Genomic DNA, 20,000 nt, shown 5'->3' with positions numbered 1-20,000 from the left:
AAAGAATCCTCAGATGCACCTTCAACGCAGATTGCGCCGCCAACCCTTCCCCCATAGCTGAACGGTACGCCACTCGGAGGCTTGTAAAGCACATGCTTTTACATCCACAGATATCTTACCGTGAGTGAGTGAGTGAGACAGGGGGCACTGATATACGTATGCCCGTACCAGATTGCACACTGTAACCTATACAGTTAGACGCGAAGCCAGAGAATTCCAAGTGGTGCAGTGATATTGAAGAGGTTTTGGAAGATGAAACGTAAGGGAGTGCCAGATGTGTGTACTAAGGTGTGAAGGGGTTGTTTTGTGGCAATGGCACCTTTGGAGAAGAGAGAGGTGAGAGGTGTGAGGGTACAGTACTAGGAAGGCGGCCAAGAGTCTTCTCTGTGCCCAGCCTGAGAGGACAACTGAATGGGACGTAATTTACAGTGATGCTACCCATAAGTCATCAGGTGCACACCAAGCCCCCCTCGAGGGGGGCAGGGGGGGCAGATTAGGTTCCCGGGCCATTACACCGCAAGACGCAAATAGAATAGTAGCAAGCACAGTGAGATGACGGGAGACGGCAGGGGGAAGGGTTCTGTGTCAGGGCAGAAACGGAGGGAGGAGAAAAAGAGAAGAGGTAGAAAGAAACGGATAGAGAGATGGTGAGACGGAGGAGAAAAGGGCACTGCTTGAAGGGTATATGGAAGATGTTCTGCAAGTGAAAAAATACTTTTTTGATAAAGTGATGATTTTGTTTTAGCGAAGTTGGAACTACCAATAATTGCACACAAAGCCAGATGTACTTACTGTACATGTGCACACATATCCACACTGTGCATATACCCATACAGTGTTCACATGAAACTGTGAAACAGTACCAACACTCACATTTACTGTAAAAATGTCTTGCAAAGAGAGCTTGAAAACACTTCATGTATCCAAGGCATCACATACTGTCAATCATGTATTCTCTATGAAAGTGCAAAATGCAGTGTTCGTCAGTAAAACATAGGGTTTACTCACACATCTTCCCCATGGGATAGGCCACAGTACCAAGAGGACTTGTTTGTGTACTGGCCGAGGCTATTTGTAAACGACAGCTGTCTTCATTCAAGTCATAGTTTATACTGGACTATTTGTGGGGTGTCCACTAATTAAATGCCAACGGATATTATTTATATGCCATCGTCAATTTCCGTAGGCTATTATATTCATCTACATAGTGTATTGGTGTGCATGTTTGCGGGGTGTTGGTGGGGTGACTGGTGTTACGGTATGTTTAGATGAGGACTTGTGCTGTGGCCCACATAGGCTAAAGCTGTACACACTATTCACCATGCACAATGAACAGCACCTAATCTAAAATTCAGCAAAGCAATTATGAAAACACTAAATTAATTAAAAACCACATAAAAAAACATTGAACTGACATGAATTTCACAGAAAGGGCCGGAAGGGTCTAAGGGTCTGAAATATTACGGCAATGAAACTAAAAACCAACAGTGTTTTTATGGAGTGTTTGAAGTACATGTCCTTCAAGTCTGAGCCAACATTTCTCCATCAAGCAAAAATGTTGAGACACATCATTCCTCAAAGTGTCACTCCTCTGTGTGGCTGACAAGAAGTTTGAATCACTATAAGGTGACTAAAGAGAGACGTCTAGTCTGTGCTAGACCTGATAGTCCTTAAAGGCAGACAGATTTATGGCATGTCTTTAGTGATGAGAAAAAAGGCTCAAAGCTGTTCCCTTGGAGTGCTTATCCATCCAGCGCAATATACACTGTAAGGACAAAATTTACAGAGTACACTCTTACAGAGTATGGCTTTGCTGTTTCTGAGGTGTTCCTGTTTTATGAAGTGTGTGTGTGTGTGTGTGTGTTCAGTCAGTGCTTACATTTTATGTAGTGCATAGATGTTTACGTTCTGTTTATGTTGTGCTTATTTTTGTTGACACCATGGTGCTTGTGGCCAGTAGTGTGTGTGTGCGTGTGTGTGTGTGCGAGTGTGGCGTGCATACGTGTGTGTCCGTGCATGCGTTTGTCTGTTTGAAAGAGAAGAGGGTAACACTTTACTTGACAAGTCCCTGCATAGCACATTCATAACAGCTTCTATATACTTTGCATGGAGCATTCATGTCCGTTTCATGAGACGTTCATGGCAAAACCTTCATGAAAATGGAAGATGAATGGCAACTTGTCAAAATAAAAGTAAAAAACAAAGCAGCATTGCGGGTTAGATAAGGGGGTCAGATGAAACTTATTTTGACAAGTTGCTGTCCTTTTGTCTTCCATGTTTATGAAAGGTTTTTTTTTTAAGGAATCAGATCATTCAGACTACCACTTTCAACAAGGAACCTTCTGTTTGGACCATCACATTTTGGAGATAGACAAAACCATCATGAATCCATCTTGCACAGTGTATAACAGCTGCTATGAATGTGTTATGCAGCGATATGTCAAGTAAAGTGTAACCGAGAAGAGACAGAGTCATTATAAACCCAATAACAAAAAAAAATAATCCAGGAATGAGGCCGATGCCTTTGTTGATCACATTTCTCAAAAGTGCTCATGACATTGACGGTGTTCTCCAGCTCCATTTCTGCCTGTCTGATTGATGGCTGTCGCATCTTCCTAATGACCACTTTCACTGCTCTCCTTTCATTCATTGGACGAGAGCCAGGCTTTAAAAAAAAAAAAAAGGTGCAGACACAATGCATTTCTGAGTGCCAGATTGTCTGTCGCGCTTTAGATGTAGCATTATTAAATAGACAATAAACTGTACCCCAGTGGTTTTAAGCAGCTTGTGCTACTCGCTTGATGAACACATGTGCCTGTTCCTTCCTGTTTCTGGCCATAAAGAACCAAAAAGGATGAATAAAAATGAGATATTACCTCGATTTTGGCAGAGTGTCCTATCCTGATCCCCCCTCCACATCTCTTTCTCTCCCACTTTACTTGTCATCCAAATCAAGGCAATAAAAGACCCAAAATGCTTTTTATAAATGTGATATATTACCTGCAAACTGCAACCAAACTTCTTCGTGTATATATTTCTCTTCTTTATCTTAAAGAGGTCATCGCAGGGGCTATGTGTGCGTGCACGTATTTGTGTGTGTACATACATATGCACGCAAAATATTACATAACATCTGAGCCGCCATGTCGGCACGTTCCTTTTTCTTTTCCCCACAGAGTGCAGCACTAGATGCGCGTGTCACGTGTATGTCTCTGTGTGTGAAGGCATGTGTCGTTACGACACCAAAGTGTTTGACAACACTCACACAAAGCTGTTCACATGCAGTTGCTCTGTGCGCTTGGGTCTGACAAAGAGGGAGATAGAGAGAGTGAGAGAGAAAGACAGGGGACGAGGTGTAATAGGCCGCTGCAGTAGCACGCAGAGTGTTCACACATCCCACGCTGCTCTTCTCACTCTGGACCCCGCACCCAGAGCCTTCAAGCTTATGCGTAACAGCAAGGCCTGTTGAAACCCAGAGCACAGGCTCACCACAGGAACCAGTGTATGGCCTTGTTTAATTCAGAATTAGCTCAAACATGGAAACACCTCACAATTCGGAATGAAATGATAATGCAATGTAAACTCGACGAAACTATTTCATTCTGAATTTGGATTCAAAACACCATGTAAACATGGCCATTAAGCAGTACCTGGCCACCACTCATCACAGGCATCATCACACATTGTGAGACGGGAACCTTAAATCTTAGTTTTCTGAGGACTAGACTAAAGTTGAAGTCCAAGTTATGTGAGGCTCTATGCTCGGGTAACTACTTTATGTACAAACAGTTAGTGTTCAAAATGTGCAGTTTGCATGCATTATACGTCCAACCTCTATCTTCTGCAGTGTGCTTTGGTTATTACGGAGCGGGCTGGTGTCAACAGAGGCCGTTATGCAAAGTCTAGTAAATCAGCTGATGCGATGCTCTTGAGCCTAGCTGTTCAGGATACTATAAATGTGTTGCTTGCACTTATAAACTTACATCTTACATACAATGCTTTTATGGAACAAAGGTATTGGGAAGTGTCTTAGGCTTTTCAACTTTCATATGCTGAAGATGCACTGCAATAATCTCACTGTTTGAGTGTTGGTCATGTGATCACTGTAGCCCCACTACTGTCTCACAGTGACCTCTGAGCATTGTGTGTGTGTGTGTGTGTGTGTGTGTGTGTGTGTGTGTGTGTGTGTGTGTGTGTGTGTGTGTGTGTGTGTGTGTGTGTGTGTGTGTGTGTGTGTGTGTGTGTGCGTGGGCGTGTGTGTGCGTGTGTGCATGCATATGTGCATTTATTGTATGATACAATTACTTTCTTTGTATGCTTCATATAATGTTTTGTTAAATATAATAACAAATAACATAATAATCCTGTATGAGGAAACACCCAAAGCAGTAAATCATGCATGACATATATATTTTATATTTTTGTGCACGTGTGCATGCATGTGTGTGTTTGTGTGGGACACAACAAAACAAGGCCCCTCATAACCGTGACACAGCTGAACCTCCACAACAGGTGGCAGTGTATATATAGTGTGTCGCAGGTGCTATTCATTAAATATAGACACCTTGTAAAAATTCCCTGCTCAGCCCTCTGCCAAGTATTCGGGTTTCTTTTTTCATATTTGACTTTCTCCTCTCCACCTACACCGCCCCTCAACCCCCCGCCGGCCAAACCCCCTCCCCTCTCCTCGTCCCCCGCTGCATTCTCACCATAGTCAATGTGTCTGCTGTCAGCCTAACAGCTCGAACGAACACACACTCCTCTCAGTGATCTATGAGAGAGCGCGTTGTTGATTCTGAGAAGTTCAGCAGGGAAGTGGCAAGAGGGAAACAGAAGCGATATAAAAATCTGTCAGTCAAGACACACACAAGTACATGAATACATAGACATTCACACACACACACGCACGCACCCACGCACACATGTACACACACACACACACACACACATGTACACACATGCAAACACACATACACACACACGCACACGCAAACACACACACACACAAGTACATGAATACATAGACACACACACACATGCAAGCACGCACACACACACACACACACACACACACACACACACACACACACACACACACACACACACACACACACACACACACACACACACACACACACACACACACACACACACACACACACACACACACATTCTCATGTTGCTTTTATCAGATTTACTGTAGCTGAAATATGGAGAGCTAAGTGTCAGTGCAATGTTATGGTTGAGTCATTGTGCCGATCACTCCAAACTCATCTCCCTCCTTTTTTTCTTTTTGTTGTAGCATTTCCATTGCTTTTGATTGATTGAATCTTATTCTAATAGAGTGACTGGTTGGGAAGTCGCCAATGAAAAATGCCTGACTTGGTATTGCAAAGATACTATACCTTTCTTTCAAATTGGTGTCTTGAGTGGCATCTTGCATGTTTTGAAAGTGTTTCAGCTGTGTGGCAATAGCTGGACACATTGAAATAGCGTTAGACATGCAGAAGTATCGTCAGTGGTAAGAATTGACACACGCGCACGCACGCGCATGAACACACACACACACACACACACACACACACACACACACACACACACTCAGACACATATTTGCAGCAGAAACAGGAAGTGTGCGTAACCTCCCTCTGGTGACGAGGCCTGTGACTTCCCTTCCGTGTGTTTTATAACGTCTCGGTCGCTAGTTTGAATCTTTGCTGTCGGTCGTGGGGCTCCGGGGAGAGCAAAAGGGGGATCGCTGTAGGCCTCCAGTGCTCCCTTGACTATTGGAGCCTGTCCTGTTCCCGACCTGATGACCTCATGCACTGCAGGCCAACAAAGCAAATGTAAAAAAAACAAAAAAGAACTGACAACGTTTAAGTCATTTTAGAGATCAGGTTGTTGTCAATGCAATGCTTACTGTACAGCTAGTCTTTAGATAACATGACATGCATGAATGTGAATCTTCACGGACTTAATGCAATGCTCTTGATTGAAACTTGCATGTTTTGCTTTTTTGTCTTTCCAGTTCTCCAGCTGAAACTGCAGCAGAGACGGACCCGAGAGGAGCTTGTGAGCCAGGGGATCATGCCACGTAAGTTAGCGCTACTGTCCATCCCACCGTGCGTGCATCACTCTGTCCGTCCATCACTTTTCTCTTCTCTTCACTTCCTCCTCCACTTTGTACACCTTGTCCTCTCTTCTACCTCAGACCTTTCATAGTTCCTCCCTGAGGCTGGTTTTTCAGATGCTCCCCATGAGTTGCTATGTGTGCTTTTTGTTTAAATATTATTGAAAAGTCAAAGATAAATTGATAGGTTGACAAACTAAAACTGTCATGGAATGACCTGTGTAGTATTGGTAGTGATTGGTGTACTCTTAAGACTGTTCTGACAGTATAAAGTTGGTGGCTGTCTCTTTAATGATGAAGTATCTGCTAGATGGTTTCAAATGGGAAGTTGGTTCTTTAAAACGCTGCTTCCCTACCCGTTAAATCCAATCGTCTCTCCAGCGATGGGCTATATTAATATTTATGCATTTCAAAGCAGAACTGCAAAGCAGCAGTTGTTGGCAATTAGCAAACTTAGATCAGAGAAGGCATCATCAAAGCTCCCTTTTACAGGAGGCTGAGCCAAAATGTGCTTCCTCTGCAAGAGTAGATCTTGATTGACTGACTTTGCGGTTTGGGGCTCACAAGAGCGTTCAAAGTCGTTCCATCCTGCCAAAAAAGCGCAGACGTGGTTTGTGTAGATCGCATCGCTAAAGTAAAGGTGAATCACTCCTCCTTCCTGTGTGTGTGGGTTCTTCCCCTCTCTACTCTGCAATGTGACGGCTTAACTTCCGCTCTGCTTCTTCATTCATTTCCACTCCTGCTGTGTGTATCTGTCAGTTAGCCATACTCATTTTTCGATACGCTCACTCAGCTTTTTTTGGTCTCTGAGCTTTAAAAAAGTAAACGACCACTAATAAGTAGTTAATTTGCATTGTGAATGTTTACACGTCTTGACTAAACAAATGGGTGTCAACGCTTGATGCATAGAGGTGGCAGCATCTCTATGCAGAGAATTGGTGGCGTTTTATTTTCAGCCACATTTTCATATTCTACCCTTTTTTTTCCTTGGGTCTTCATTTTTTGCCTGTGTTCTCATTACCAGATGTAGGTTGGCAAAACACCCGTGGCTGAGAGCCATTCAATCTGTTTTACCCCCTCGTCTAACAAGTGCCAGCTAGAAGGACAGAGATGTCATTGCCATTGTTATTGCTGAGCCATCCTTAATGGCACATCAATTTGCCTCAATCCCTTAATTAAAAAGATAAACACAAACACCCTTTTGTGACCGCTAACTGGATCTGGGTCTGTCTCTCTTGCCAAAAAAATGGGCTGGTTTCTGGCTTAAAGCTGTATCTTGTGTTGATTGTGAGGAAAATTGAAGGGTGTTTGTTTTCCTACCGGTTTTCAACATGCTCTAATTTAAAACACTGTCTTAATAGAATCTGGGAAGGCTTTGATGTTCCCCTCATCACTGGAGATGATGAGAGAGCCGGGATTAAAGTGCCCAGGCTCAACCCATTGTCAGACCTCAACCCATCATGTCAGCTGCATCTCAATGTCCTATTTTGTAAGCTGTGTGTGTGCGTGTGTGTGTGTGTGTGTGTGTGTGTGTGTGTGTGTGTGTGTGTGTGTGTGTGTGTGTGTGTGTGTGTGTGTGTGTGTGTGTGTGTGTGTGTGTGTGTGTGTGTGTGTGTGCGCGTGTGTGTGTGTGTGTGTGCGTGTGCGTGCGTGCGTGCGTGTGTTTAGGAATTTTATCTTCCTAATTGGATACGTGGCCTAATTACCTGAACTGAAGTCCAGAGCCAGGTGCCTTCCCCCTGGGGCGGCCTCTTGGAGTACTGCCGGCTGGTGGAGAGGAGGTTGTAAGGTCCTTATGCTCTGCTTCAAAACAGTAGTGCAGGGGCTGTGTATGTATTTCACTGTGGACATGTGTGTTGACGAAATGCATTCGGTAGGCAGAAATGAAACCACCCATTCAAAAGTTACCGCACAAACAAAAATCTGTGATGGATGAACACAAAAGCTTACAGCACAGACTCACGTACGGCCCATACTGTACCTTTGATTGGCAGCAGTGTAATGATAGACTTTGGGAGAAGACTGCAAGAGAAGGAGTCAGTACAGAATGTTCAGTGAATGGTCTGCTGCTGCAGGAACTTTATAAGTGATGGTTGGGGAGTAGCAATAATGGCTTTGACAGAAAGACTGATTGAGAGGAAGACCGAGGAAAGAGAATTGAAAGAGAGAACAGAAAACAGGATGAAAATAAAAAGAGAAACACTCTCAACAACTTTCCCTTTTGCTCTCAGTGCTCATCCTCTTGCTCTGTCCACAATGTTCAACCAGCATCAGCCTACTAGTTGACCTTTCTCCCCTGTTCCCTGTACAGTACCGGCTCATATCTCATCAGTAATCTGCATCTCCATCTGCATGTTGTTTGGTGTCTTTAAACTCGTCTGTGTGCGGACTTCCCCTTTCTCTCACACATGCCACATACAGAAAAAGGACAAGGGCAGCCTGTGTTGATGGAGCACAGCCACAGTCACTAAACACAGCAGTGTTTGTGGAAGCAGATTGGGGCGGCCATGGCTCAATGAGCCAGTTTACATTACCACAATATCGGGTCATTGGAATAAACAGGTTATTGAATTGCGTGACATGACATTCCAGTTTTCTGACTTCACAAAAGAAGGCAGAAAGGCTTAAAATAAACATAGGGTGTAACATAGTCAAAGTTCTATCAAACAGCTTCCTTGGCGGAGGTCTGCACTCTCTGAGTGCATTTCACAAGTTTGTTATTATTTTTCTTTTTTTGGTTATTTAAGCCAGCGGTATTACAAACAGATGAAACATTGGGAGCAGGACAATGTGCAGGATATGATAGTGAGAGAAACAGAGAAGAAGCCTTGGGCCATTTGCTCAGTGTCAAACATAATCATTTCTTTTGTGCTGGACTGGTCTCTCTGTCCAACCGGCTGGCGAGTGGCTCGGTGCGTGTGGGTGGAACGCGTCTCTCTCTGGCTCTGCCTAACATGCAGATGCTACCCCAGATCCTCGGGGTCCCCAATCACATTAGAGCACATCATGTTAATGTGTGGAGGAGGAGGAAGATACTCTTTGACACCAGCAACATGCATTTTACAGTACTTGATTAGTTTTATTCATACAACACTTTTCTAGACAATAGAGGATGCTTGAAGAGTTTTTTTTCCAGGGGTTGTTTGTGAAGATTCCCATTTATCCAGGACATGTTGTCCAACGAGTTTAGTAACAAGCAACTGGACATTGTTTTCAAGCTTCCCCGAGATGTCATTGACCCTCACAGGAAAAGCCTCCAGGGTGTTCCACGAAGGTGGCTCAGTGGCAAAGCAGGTTAAGTTCACCTTTAAGAAAGTCGACTAATAAAAGGGCCTGGAGTCCTAATTGTCTCTAAACTAAATGACACCTGCAGTCTATTATCCGGTTTAATACTTTGTGTATGTCAACTTAGCCATGTTTGTCTGTAGGGGTGTAAATCACAGCCTTCATGGCGATTTCTTAGGCTAACGATTCGATTATGTTCAATATTTAAGAATGCTCTACGAACGATTTGATGAAATTCGATTCAATTCAAATCAATGGTTCATATTTTTTACCTTACAGGCTAGGCTTATGTGTGAAATGTTAAATAAATCAACAAAAGCTAAAATGTCTGCATGCATGTCATTTGAGGGACATCATTATGACAGTCAGAATTATTGCTGCATGAGCAGCATAAATTGCCTCGCAAAATGAGTGCAATAATACCAATAATCGATTAATAACGATGAATCGATTCTCTTGTGATGAATCAATTAATTGAATCGTGGAGCTGTAGAATCGACGCATCGATTCAAAGCGATTATTAATGACACCCCTATTTGTCACTGAACCATGTTCTTGGAATACCTCCTGGCTGATGTAACAGGGAATACCTAGTAGCTGTAGCAGTACCTTGTAGTACCTGGTAGTCTTGCAGAGACGTGTACTGTTGATCAAGAGATTGCATCTCAGCATACTGGAACTGAACTTGGTGGTGGGGACACATGATTCATTTCCCTACCGTTAGTCTGGAGGGTAGGCTACAGTAGAGTAGGCCTGTGAGCTGAAGAATCTGTGCCAGGGTACAGAGAGAAGCGAGGTGCCCCACTCAGAGGTTGAAGTGAACGCCATGGTTTCTGCAACAACAGGAAATGGCTTTTTCATACATTCTTATCGCTTTGTTTCACACACTCCTCATCACAAGAGTTTTGCAGCAAATTGCTTTTTGTGGTTCTCTCTCTCTCTCTCTCTCTCTCTCTCTCTCTCTCTCTCTCTCTCTCTCTCTCTCTCTCTCTCTCTGTCTCTCTCTCTCTCTGTATGCGTGTTGGTGTGCACTCCTGTTCTTTCCATTTTATACAGCAACAGTTTGTTTTGTGCTTGCCCACTTGATGCGTGTTTCTGTAATGTGTGGCCTGACTTCTTCTAAGTAAAAGGCTTGTACAGAGTGTGAGTGAGAAATGAAGGGAACGTGCGCGGCTATAATAAGAGCCCTAAGCGATAGCCCACCTTACAAGATATTTATACCCCATCCCCCAGAAGATGTACACGCACCGCCAGTAGCTCTAGTGAAAGTGCAAAGAGCTTTCTAGACTGCGTACGCCTCTTCTCTGCTTTGGCACATGCCATGTCTTTAGGCGTCTTCCTCGCCTTTTTTTTATTTAGCACCCACCACCACCCGTGCATGAAACATAGATGTGCTCTTCATGTCTGCTCGGATGCCTCCTCGGTGTGTGTGAAATGCCAGCGCTCAAACCTCCAGCGAACACTCAGACGCTCCTCAATCTCCTCTGCCATCAAACATGCTCTCTCTCTCTCTCTCTCTCTCTCTCTCTCTCTCTCTCTGTCTCTCCTTCTCTCGCTCCCTCTCTCTCCCTCTCTCTCTCTCCTTCTCTCTCTCTTTCTCTCTCGCTTTCTTTCTCTCTCTCTCTCTCTCTCTCTCTCTCTCTCTCTCTCTCTCTCTCTCTCTCTCTCTCTCTCTCTCTCTCACTTGTAGTGCCTGCTCTCTCCATTTCTCTGTGAGACCCTGAGAGACACCATGTAAAGTTGAGAGGTTGTCGCTTTGTCTGTTTCCTCCACTCTCGCCTATGCCATATTCCTCTCCAGGAAGTGGAGAATTCATTTATAGGCTTCATTTAGAATGCACATTCATTTGAAAGGGTTGCTTCACCTGCTCAGCTGTGCTGTCGAGAGGTCAATGACACCCACAGAGGAACAGGTCTGGGCGAAGCAAGCTGCTCAGCTAAAGAAAGCTTTAATTGTGTGTACCGTGGACCTTGTGGTGGACTGGGGGCTGTTTTCCACTGAGCACCCTGGACCGTGTTCACTGCCAGTGAGCATATATATAAATACATTAGGTCTAAAGAAATACACAGGAATCAAAAGGTCAATTAAGAACATGTGGTGTTTTGACAGTTGCTTACGCTAATATATACGGTATATGTATACATTTAGAAGGTCATAGCCTCCCCCCCCCCTTTTCAAGGTCACACTTGTCTCGTTTAGGCGCTGATCTTTCTAATTTTTACGCATGAAAGCGTTTATCACAGGAGCCGTCAGTGTGCACACTGGCTGCACTTCCTGTGAACTGTGTCCGCTTGACCCGGGCATGTACCCATGACCTGTCACCCTTGCCCTCCCCTCCCCTCCCCGCCCACCCAGCCAGTGCCCTCTGTAGCTGGACCGACCAGCAACCATCATCATTTCGAGTGCTCGACCACTCGCATGGCCCATTGCCAGCAATATCATAGTCTCTGGCCTGGAAACATACAGTCTGTTTGTATAGTGTTTTTGTGTGTGTTTGTTTGTGTGTACATGGTAGTCTGTTCGTGTGTGCATCTATGTAGTAAATATGTGTGTATGCGCGTGCGTGGGTGGGGTGCACCCACATGTGTGCACGTGTGCACGTGTGTGCGTCCCTGTGTGTGTGTGTGTGTGTGCGTGCGTGCGTGCGTGCGTGCGTGCGTGCGTGCGTGCGTGCGTGCGTGTATGTGAGTGTGTGGCTGGATGGGTGGGTTGTGCATGTGTCTGTGCATTTGACATTGCTTGTAAGTGCATGTGTGTGCTGTACTGTACCGTATGTGTGTGTGTGTGTGCACCACAGCCATTCCCCCTCTCATCATAATCCATCTGCTGAACTCAGATGCGGCTCCAAATACTGCACTTGTGACCATCCCTCGAAGGGAAGAGAGAGGCAGAACAATGCGTTGCCGTGCCGACTTGAAGAGTTTAATGAAGCTCTAGACTGGAGATGCGATAAAGTGGCCGAGTGGGCAGAGACAGGGACAGGGTGGCCGCCCGGCAGTACAGCCCTCTGTGTGGCTAATGAGTTATGATTGAAAAAAGAGAGTGTGTGTGCGTGTGTGCGTGTGTGTGTGCGTGTCTGTTTGCGTGTGTGCGTGTCTGACTGTGTCTTTGTGTGTGTGTCTGTGTGTGTGTGTGTGTCTGTTTGCCTGTCTGCCTGTCTGTCTGTCTGTCTGTGTCTGTGTGTGTGTGCATGTGCACGTGTGTGTGTGTGTGTGCGTGTGTGTCTGTGCGTGCGTGTGTGTCTGTGTCTTAGTGAGTGTGCGTGTGCATGTGCGTGTGTGTGCGTATGCGTGTGCAAGATGGGGGTAATGGTTTGATGTGGTGTGCACTCCAATTAGAGTGGTTACATAATAGCTTAGTGCAGGTTGCGGGAAGTGCAGCCAGATAGCGTTAGTCTCTCTGGCAGACAGTAGCACGAGAAAAGGAGGAAGCGAAAGCAAAGCTCATGAAAAGCTAAACGCAGCACAGAACAGGCAGCACAGGCCCGCTCTCCTCCTCTCCCTTGTTCTCTTTTCCTCCGTCTCCACCTCTCTCTCTCTCTCTCTCTCTCTCTCTTTTCCCTTAGCAACAACACCCCCCCCCACACACACACACACACAACCACACACCCTCCATCAGGTTTCATGAGTTGCAGAGTGGTGTGTGGCTTTGCCGTGCTATGGCGACATGCGACTCAGACGAAGGAGAAGAAGAAGAGGAAGAAGAAGAGGAAGAGGAAGAACAACAACGAGGAGAAGAGAGGGCAGGGTCTTGAATATTTCAGAGACGCTGTGCCAGCTTCGTAATAAAAAAAACAAAACAAAAACAAAAAAAAACAAAACGTGGTTCGAGTTTGACACCTAAACTCCAGCCGCCGCCGCCCCTCAGCCAGCCGTGAGGCCGTGAGGCCGTGAAGCGTCGAAACTAGCCATCTGGCCCTGCCTGTCGCTTCCCCTCACGTCAGCAGCAGGGTGGGGCTGTGGGTGCTGGGTGCTGGGTGGTGGGTGGTGATGTGGGTGCTGGGTGGTGGGTGGTGGGTGGTGGGTGGGGCTGTGGGTGGTGGGTGGTGGGTGGGGCTGTGGGTGGTGGGTGGTGGGTGGTGGGGCTGTGGGTGGTGGGTGGTGGGGCTGTGGGTGCTGGGTGCTGGGTGGTGGGTGGTTCGGGGCTGGAAGGAGTTGTCTCTCTCCAGCGCCATCAAAACAATGCATGAATAAAGTACAGCAGGGGCGAGTTGACGGTTATGTAAGGTGGCATCTCACAAGTGACTGGAAGATGGCGCTTCTTCTTCCTCCTCTTCTTCCCCCTTCCCCTGGATGGGGAAACAGGCATCTGCTGTTGGGCAGTGTTCTTTAGAGAGATGCAGTACAGTGGGGCATGTTCCACAAGTCTCCAGCAGAGGGAGAGAGAGAGAGAGAGAGACAGAGAGAGACAGAGAGTGTGAGAGGGAGAAAGAGAGAGACAGACAGAGAGTGAGATCGAAAGTTCGACAGTATGGAGGTCGATGCCCCGTATAACAGAGAGAGAGAGAGAGAGAGAGAGAGAGAGAGAGAGAGAGAGAGAGAGAGAGAGAGATGAGGTGTGATATAGGCATATTGATGATGGTGAAGTGAGTACCCACATGCACATATGAAGGGAGCTCCAACCCTTGACCTCCCTGTCACTGTAGTGACCCACTCGATCTACTGCCTATGGGACTTGCTTGTAGTCTACAACATGCTATGCGAAAGTGTGTGTGTGTGTGTGCGTGCGTGCGTGCGTGCTTGCGTTTATGTGCGCGTGTGTGGGAGGGAGGTAAGGGTGTTAGCTTGCTAGAAGCTCAGTGGTGTGAACTGAGGCTTGTCCAGCGCCACACTGCATGATGAGCCTCAGGTCTCTCCGACTGACCTACAGGTCTCTCGAGCAAACACAGCGCTCCGCTAGTTATTATCTTGCATTAGTTACCCACCGCACTCATGTGTGGCTTATGCACAATTCATCTGCCCTTTCGTTTGCCCTTTTCTTGTCTTCCTCTCCCCTCCATTCAGCACCTACCCACTTTTCACCTGCTTTCGCCTTCCTCTTTTCTCCTTCGCAGGTGGAGCTTTACAATGTTTTCGCCGATATATGGATTTGTGTATAAACTTGCAAAAACGGCACATATGTTGTGGACCTTCTTGAATAGGGCTTGGTATATCAAGTCATGCAGGCTCTATATGAATGATATGTGCACTCCTTTTTGGTACCTACCCAGTCTTTTCAGTCATGAGCAGCGATGTTTGTCTATTGCCCTTCTTTTGGGACTAGCCTCTACATGTATTGTCCTCTTAGATCTCAACACTAATGTGTGTTCGTCTGCCTTATGAACCAGCCTCAGATCGGCCCCTGCCGTGTCCAACCGGTAGGGCACTCACCTGCCATGCGGCTGACCAGGGTTCGATTCCCGGCCCGGGTCCTTTGCCGACCGCTCCCCGTCTCTCTTCCAATTCGCCTCCTGTCCACCTCTCACACTGTCATATCCAATAAAGTTAAAAAAGACCAAAAAAATCTTTTAAAAAAAAGAACCAGCCTCAGATCAATCATGGCTTTAGTACAATGAGGTATTCTCATCATCCCCATACACCTTTCCCAGCCAGGCCCACCGTATGCCTCCTCGGCCAGTCCTCTGGAGGATAGCTGATAGCTGAGCACAGCGATGCTCATTAGCACATTAGCATCGGCACAGCTGAACCTGCACAGGCGGCTAAACGGCTAATTCAGGCCCTCCAACGCAAGAAAGACGAGAAGCTCTTCTCACTCTGTAACAAGACGTGACGGAGTGGCGATATTTTTAGCACCCCCCACCACCAAACCCCCACCACCACTCCCCCATCCCCCATCTCCAAGTTATCTGGGGAATGTGCTATTCTTCAGCAAAGATATGATCTATGTTCCGCGTATGAAACAGATTTTTTTTCTCTAATCTGTAACTTTCTTTTTTTTTGAGCGTGCAGATTTTTCTGGAAGCGTAGCTTTTCTTTGTGCATGTCTTCTTTTTGTCCTCCCTATTGTCTGCCCCCAAGATTGGAGATGCACAGCACAGCAGTGAGTGTAAAACCCGCAGTGTACCACTTGAAATCTCCTTAGGCTTCCCTAAGGAAATAAGCAGCATTTTAATTCCTCATTATTCATCCTTTGTAGCTTTCTAATACCGTTAAGGGTCAGACTAAATGAAATGCATAAGTGCGCCATGTGGAAACAGTGAAATTGTATAATTGGGAGGACCTATTGCATTTGCATGCTATAAAGCACAACTCGGTGTTTAACACACCACCACCTTTCGGAGCAAGGCGGATTGCGGGCTGCTCTACTCGTCGCCCCAGGCAAGCAAAACCACGTCATTCAGCCTAAGCTTGCATAGGTTAATATTTAACATGAATTTTTCCTCTCGACGATCCAGTAGCATATATTTACAAGCATCATTTATTTATGTCTGTAAGTGGCACCATGCAGGCCTATGGGCTATGCTGTGACTGTATGAACCCAAAGTTGCCGAGCTGTCATCCTGGTCTCAAGGTGTAGGAGTTGCAAGGCAAAAAAAACCGACATTATAGTTGGGTGAAACTGTAAAGTGTTGAGTGTGCATTGTGTTAGTATACTGCACCCCGACCCCTGGAGGGGTATTTGTAGCAGTAGATGGGTGTTTTTGTGCTGATGTTTCCAGAAAAATCTGGCATCCTGATGCCAATGCGCACCAAGCACAGTGTGGCTGTTCAGGGATCAGTCTTGAGAGCTTTTGAGAGCAATGTGCTGTTATCATGTACTGTACTGTCTGTGCACAGCACCTTGGCTGTAAATGAGCCACCCTTTCGACTACAGTTCTTGTATTCACTTATTTAGTAACGTACATGACACACAGACGTTTCGGTCTGAGCATCTTTATGTATGCAGCACCACCATAGTGACCAATTAAACACACACACGCACGCACGCACGCACGCATGCACACACACACACACACACACACACACACACACACACACACACACACACACACATACGCACACACACACACACACTCACACACACAACCAAAACACTCACATATGCATACACACACAGTTCAATGCCCATGTGCGGTGAATCTGCCCTGAGCAAATTACAAGTTTTTGGGATACTGTGCATAACCCTCAGGTTCCTCAGGCAAGACGGCTGATGCTCTCCCACAGGTACAGGTAGAAGAGCATCGCTGCTTGTTTTTTGTTTTTCCTCAAACTTTGCCTAACTTTATGTCTCTGTCTCTCTCTCTCTCTTTCTCTCCAGCACTGAAAAGTCCAGCAGCCTTCCACGAACAGAGACGAAGTCTAGAGCGAGCTCGGGTGAGTGATTTGCCCATCATGTATTCTCCGTTATGAGCTGTGCTGTAGGTGTTGTTGCCATGGCTCCGACCTGTGACCTGCAATATAGGGCTGTATATACAGTATGCATACGTATATCATATTAATATTGTGATATCAATATTGCTGTCAAACAATATCACATTTTGTTGTATCGATTTGAAACAATATTTTTGTCATTTGTCTATACTGCCAAAAAGGTAGGTCACGCTAAGTACAAGATATTCCCCTCCACTTGAGCCATTGCGAGCACAGAGCAGACTAAGTCTTGCTACCCAACACTCATGCAGAAGACCACTGTGTGTTTCTCTATGGCCCTCCCCTCCAACTTCTGAAGGGAGGGAAGATTGTGAATTGTTCAGCACAATTTTTTTGTCTTTAAAAGAAATATTGCCTAAAAATATTGTGATATCAATACAGACTGAATAATTGTGATATTGATTTTTCTCATAATCAAGAAGCCCTACGGCAACACCAAGCTCCCGTTTCTCTCATGTAATGGCTATGCATGCATGCTGCCCGAAACATTACACATGAAATAAGAGTAACGGGAACTTGGTGTTGCGGATTTTATTTTTTGCTCTTATTTGACTTTGCTAGTCCAGTACCCACTTTTTGAGACAGATGTGAGTGTGTGTGATTTTTCTTTGTTACGCATCTGACCTCTGACCTTCCACCTCTCCTTCCAGACTGAAGACTACTTGAAGAGGAAGATCCGCAACCGGCCAGAGAGGGCCGAGCTGGTTAGGATGCACATTCTGGAGGGTGAGGCTTTGAAATATATCTGTGGGATATAGTGTTTGTGGGACTGTCATTAGGTTGTCATCAGGCTATTAGGTTTAAAAACATGAGGGCAGAGACCCACGCGTAGCCATGTTTCAATAAAGGCTTTTTAATATTTTTGCACAAGAAGAGTGCCTTGGACTCCTTTTTTGATAAGACATGTAAAATTTGATCTTTTCCCTGAATGATTATTCACTAGTATGACTAAAGTACAGTAGGTTTTGCAGCTAAAAATGTCTATTTTTGGAAATTCAAAATGGCGGTCATGGAGAAGATCCACATTTTCATGTCATAATTAGAATTTGATGGTGATGGTAATTATTCTGAAAAAGGCAACATTTGTGAATGGGCAGCACGAGTTCTGGAAAGAACACAGTGCATATTTAACGGTTAGAGCAGCACAAGTTTGGTACCACAGAGGCTTGGATACGAAGGTTGGGTATCTCTCCTCTTCCCCTTGCCACAGTCATCATGAAGTTGTTTCCATTCATTTTTGTCATAGAGGTCAGAGACTCGTCCTAACCGAGTTTGTATTTGTGTCTGAAGAGACGTCAGCCGAGCCGTCTCTTCAGGCTAAACAGATGCAGCTGAAAAGGGCCCGTCTGGCGGACGACCTGAATGACAAGATCTCCCACCGGCCAGGACCCATGGAGCTGATCCACAAGAACATCCTGCCGGTCCACAGCAGTCTCAAGCAGGCTCTCATAGGTAGGCAATACATCTGAGTCCATAGCACAGGGCTTTTCAAATGGAAGCCCTGGGGCCAGATGCGGCCCTTGGATGGCAAGGTTCTGGGCCCCACCCCCCCCCCATAAGGTCAGAACAAAATGTAAACAAATATGTATGCTATCTGTGGTCGTGCATAATTTGGCAAATTATGCACGACCACAGATAGCATACATAATCAAAATCAAATTTTGCGACCACTAGCACGTCAGGTTGGGGATATCTCTACTATGCATTCACTTGAGAGTGAAATCTTATCTTAAACAGTGTCATACAGTAAATTGACCATCCTAAGGCTACTAAGAAATAGGGAAGCCGATCTCTGTTCTGTCTGGAAAGCTATCCGCTTGTTTCGCACCCTAACCTCGGACACCATGCTTCTTGCAGTTATACAGATTTCTATGTTCGGCCCCTGCACTGGAGGAAATTTGAAAAACTGGCCCTCTGTGACTTTTAATTGAATACCCCTGCCATAGCAGGTCATCATACGGTACCTAGGCAATACATCTGAGTCCATAGCAGGTCTTCATAGGTATGTCTGAAACACTTCTTGGTCCATACCAGACCCTGCTAGGTAACTAATACAGCTTAGTCTGTAGCAGGTCATCACAGGTAGGCAATAACCTGTCAGGTCATCATAGGTTACCACACAAGAAAGTACATCTGTATGTTGCATTACACGTACACTGACATTTTTATTCCCAGCTTTTTACTGTTACATGTATGTAGGTACAGGGCATTGGTTACAATCCTTGGAACAATGTGGGGTGACATTCTACCTCCGTGTATAGGATTCAAACCTGGAATCTTCTGATATCAGAACCGACTTCCTAACCATTAGTCCATAGCTGTCATGTAGTCTGTAGTCTAATAAAGGTCCTTCAAACATAGCAGAGAGTCATACAGTATATTCACTCTGAAACACACCCCCACAGAAAACACATCGTTATTCTGTACCATCATGTCCTCATTCTCTGTAATGGGCCCTCATGGGTAGAGAAATACCGGAACAAGATTTCACACAAGAAAAAGACATTTGAGTCGCGTCCTCACTGTAAAAAAAACCCCACAGGATCTCCTGATCCCCATGAAACACAGCAGCCTCGCATGAACACACTGACTGCACTGAGCAGCCCATACATTACATTGCATCCAGCAAATCCAGCAGTCAGCACTGCACCGCAGACCGCAGACCGTTGCAACATCAAAGACACCCCCCCCAAACGTGACTCCACAATGACTGCAGTGCTGCGTGGATAGGAATGTGAAAGCAAGGCCCCCATAGAAGAAGAAGAAGAAGAAGAAGAAGGAGGAGGAGGAGGAGGTTTTCCAGTCCACTAGGGGTTGGATATCAAAGAGCAAAGGCAGCCAACGCCTTGGAGGACCGCAGGGCACTGCACAGCATTACAATACTGATCCCGATGCAGTGGCACAGCCTAGCAGGGCCGGATTAACACACAGGCTAGATATGGCTGCAGCCTAGGGGGCCCCACCTGCCAGGAGGCCCCTGACTGTCCAAAAGTGAAAAATTGCAGAATTGTGAAAAGATACAATATTGAAAAATGAATCTGTCATGTTGAGTACAGTTGGTAGACATGTTATTTTTAATTCCTAGCTCGTAATTATGACACGGTCTATGTAAATTTGTCCCAACATTTGCCCTCTGGGGGGCCCCACAGCAACCTGTATCTTAGGGGCCCCAGGCCATCTTAATCCAGCCCTGGGCACAGAGATACGTGGCACGA

At 45.7% G+C, this 20,000-nt stretch overlaps 1 protein-coding gene across 1 annotated transcript in view; it reads left to right on the top strand.

Annotated features, from left to right (window-relative positions):
* Window positions 1-20,000, top strand: part of mrtfaa (myocardin related transcription factor Aa) — a 67,765-nt gene that overhangs the window by 28,472 nt on the left and 19,293 nt on the right. The window contains exons 3-6 of the mRNA XM_063223028.1: window positions 6,029-6,094; window positions 16,673-16,728; window positions 17,436-17,511; window positions 18,076-18,237. Coding sequence (XP_063079098.1) covers window positions 6,029-6,094; window positions 16,673-16,728; window positions 17,436-17,511; window positions 18,076-18,237 — 360 coding nt within the window. The remainder of the gene's footprint in view (window positions 1-6,028; window positions 6,095-16,672; window positions 16,729-17,435; window positions 17,512-18,075; window positions 18,238-20,000) is intronic.

This window comes from Engraulis encrasicolus, chromosome 2 (assembly GCF_034702125.1).
Source record: "Engraulis encrasicolus isolate BLACKSEA-1 chromosome 2, IST_EnEncr_1.0, whole genome shotgun sequence".
NCBI classification, from domain to species: Eukaryota; Metazoa; Chordata; class Actinopteri; order Clupeiformes; family Engraulidae; genus Engraulis; species Engraulis encrasicolus.
Note: the sequence above shows the minus strand (reverse complement) of the source record. Positions and strands in the feature narration are given on the sequence as shown.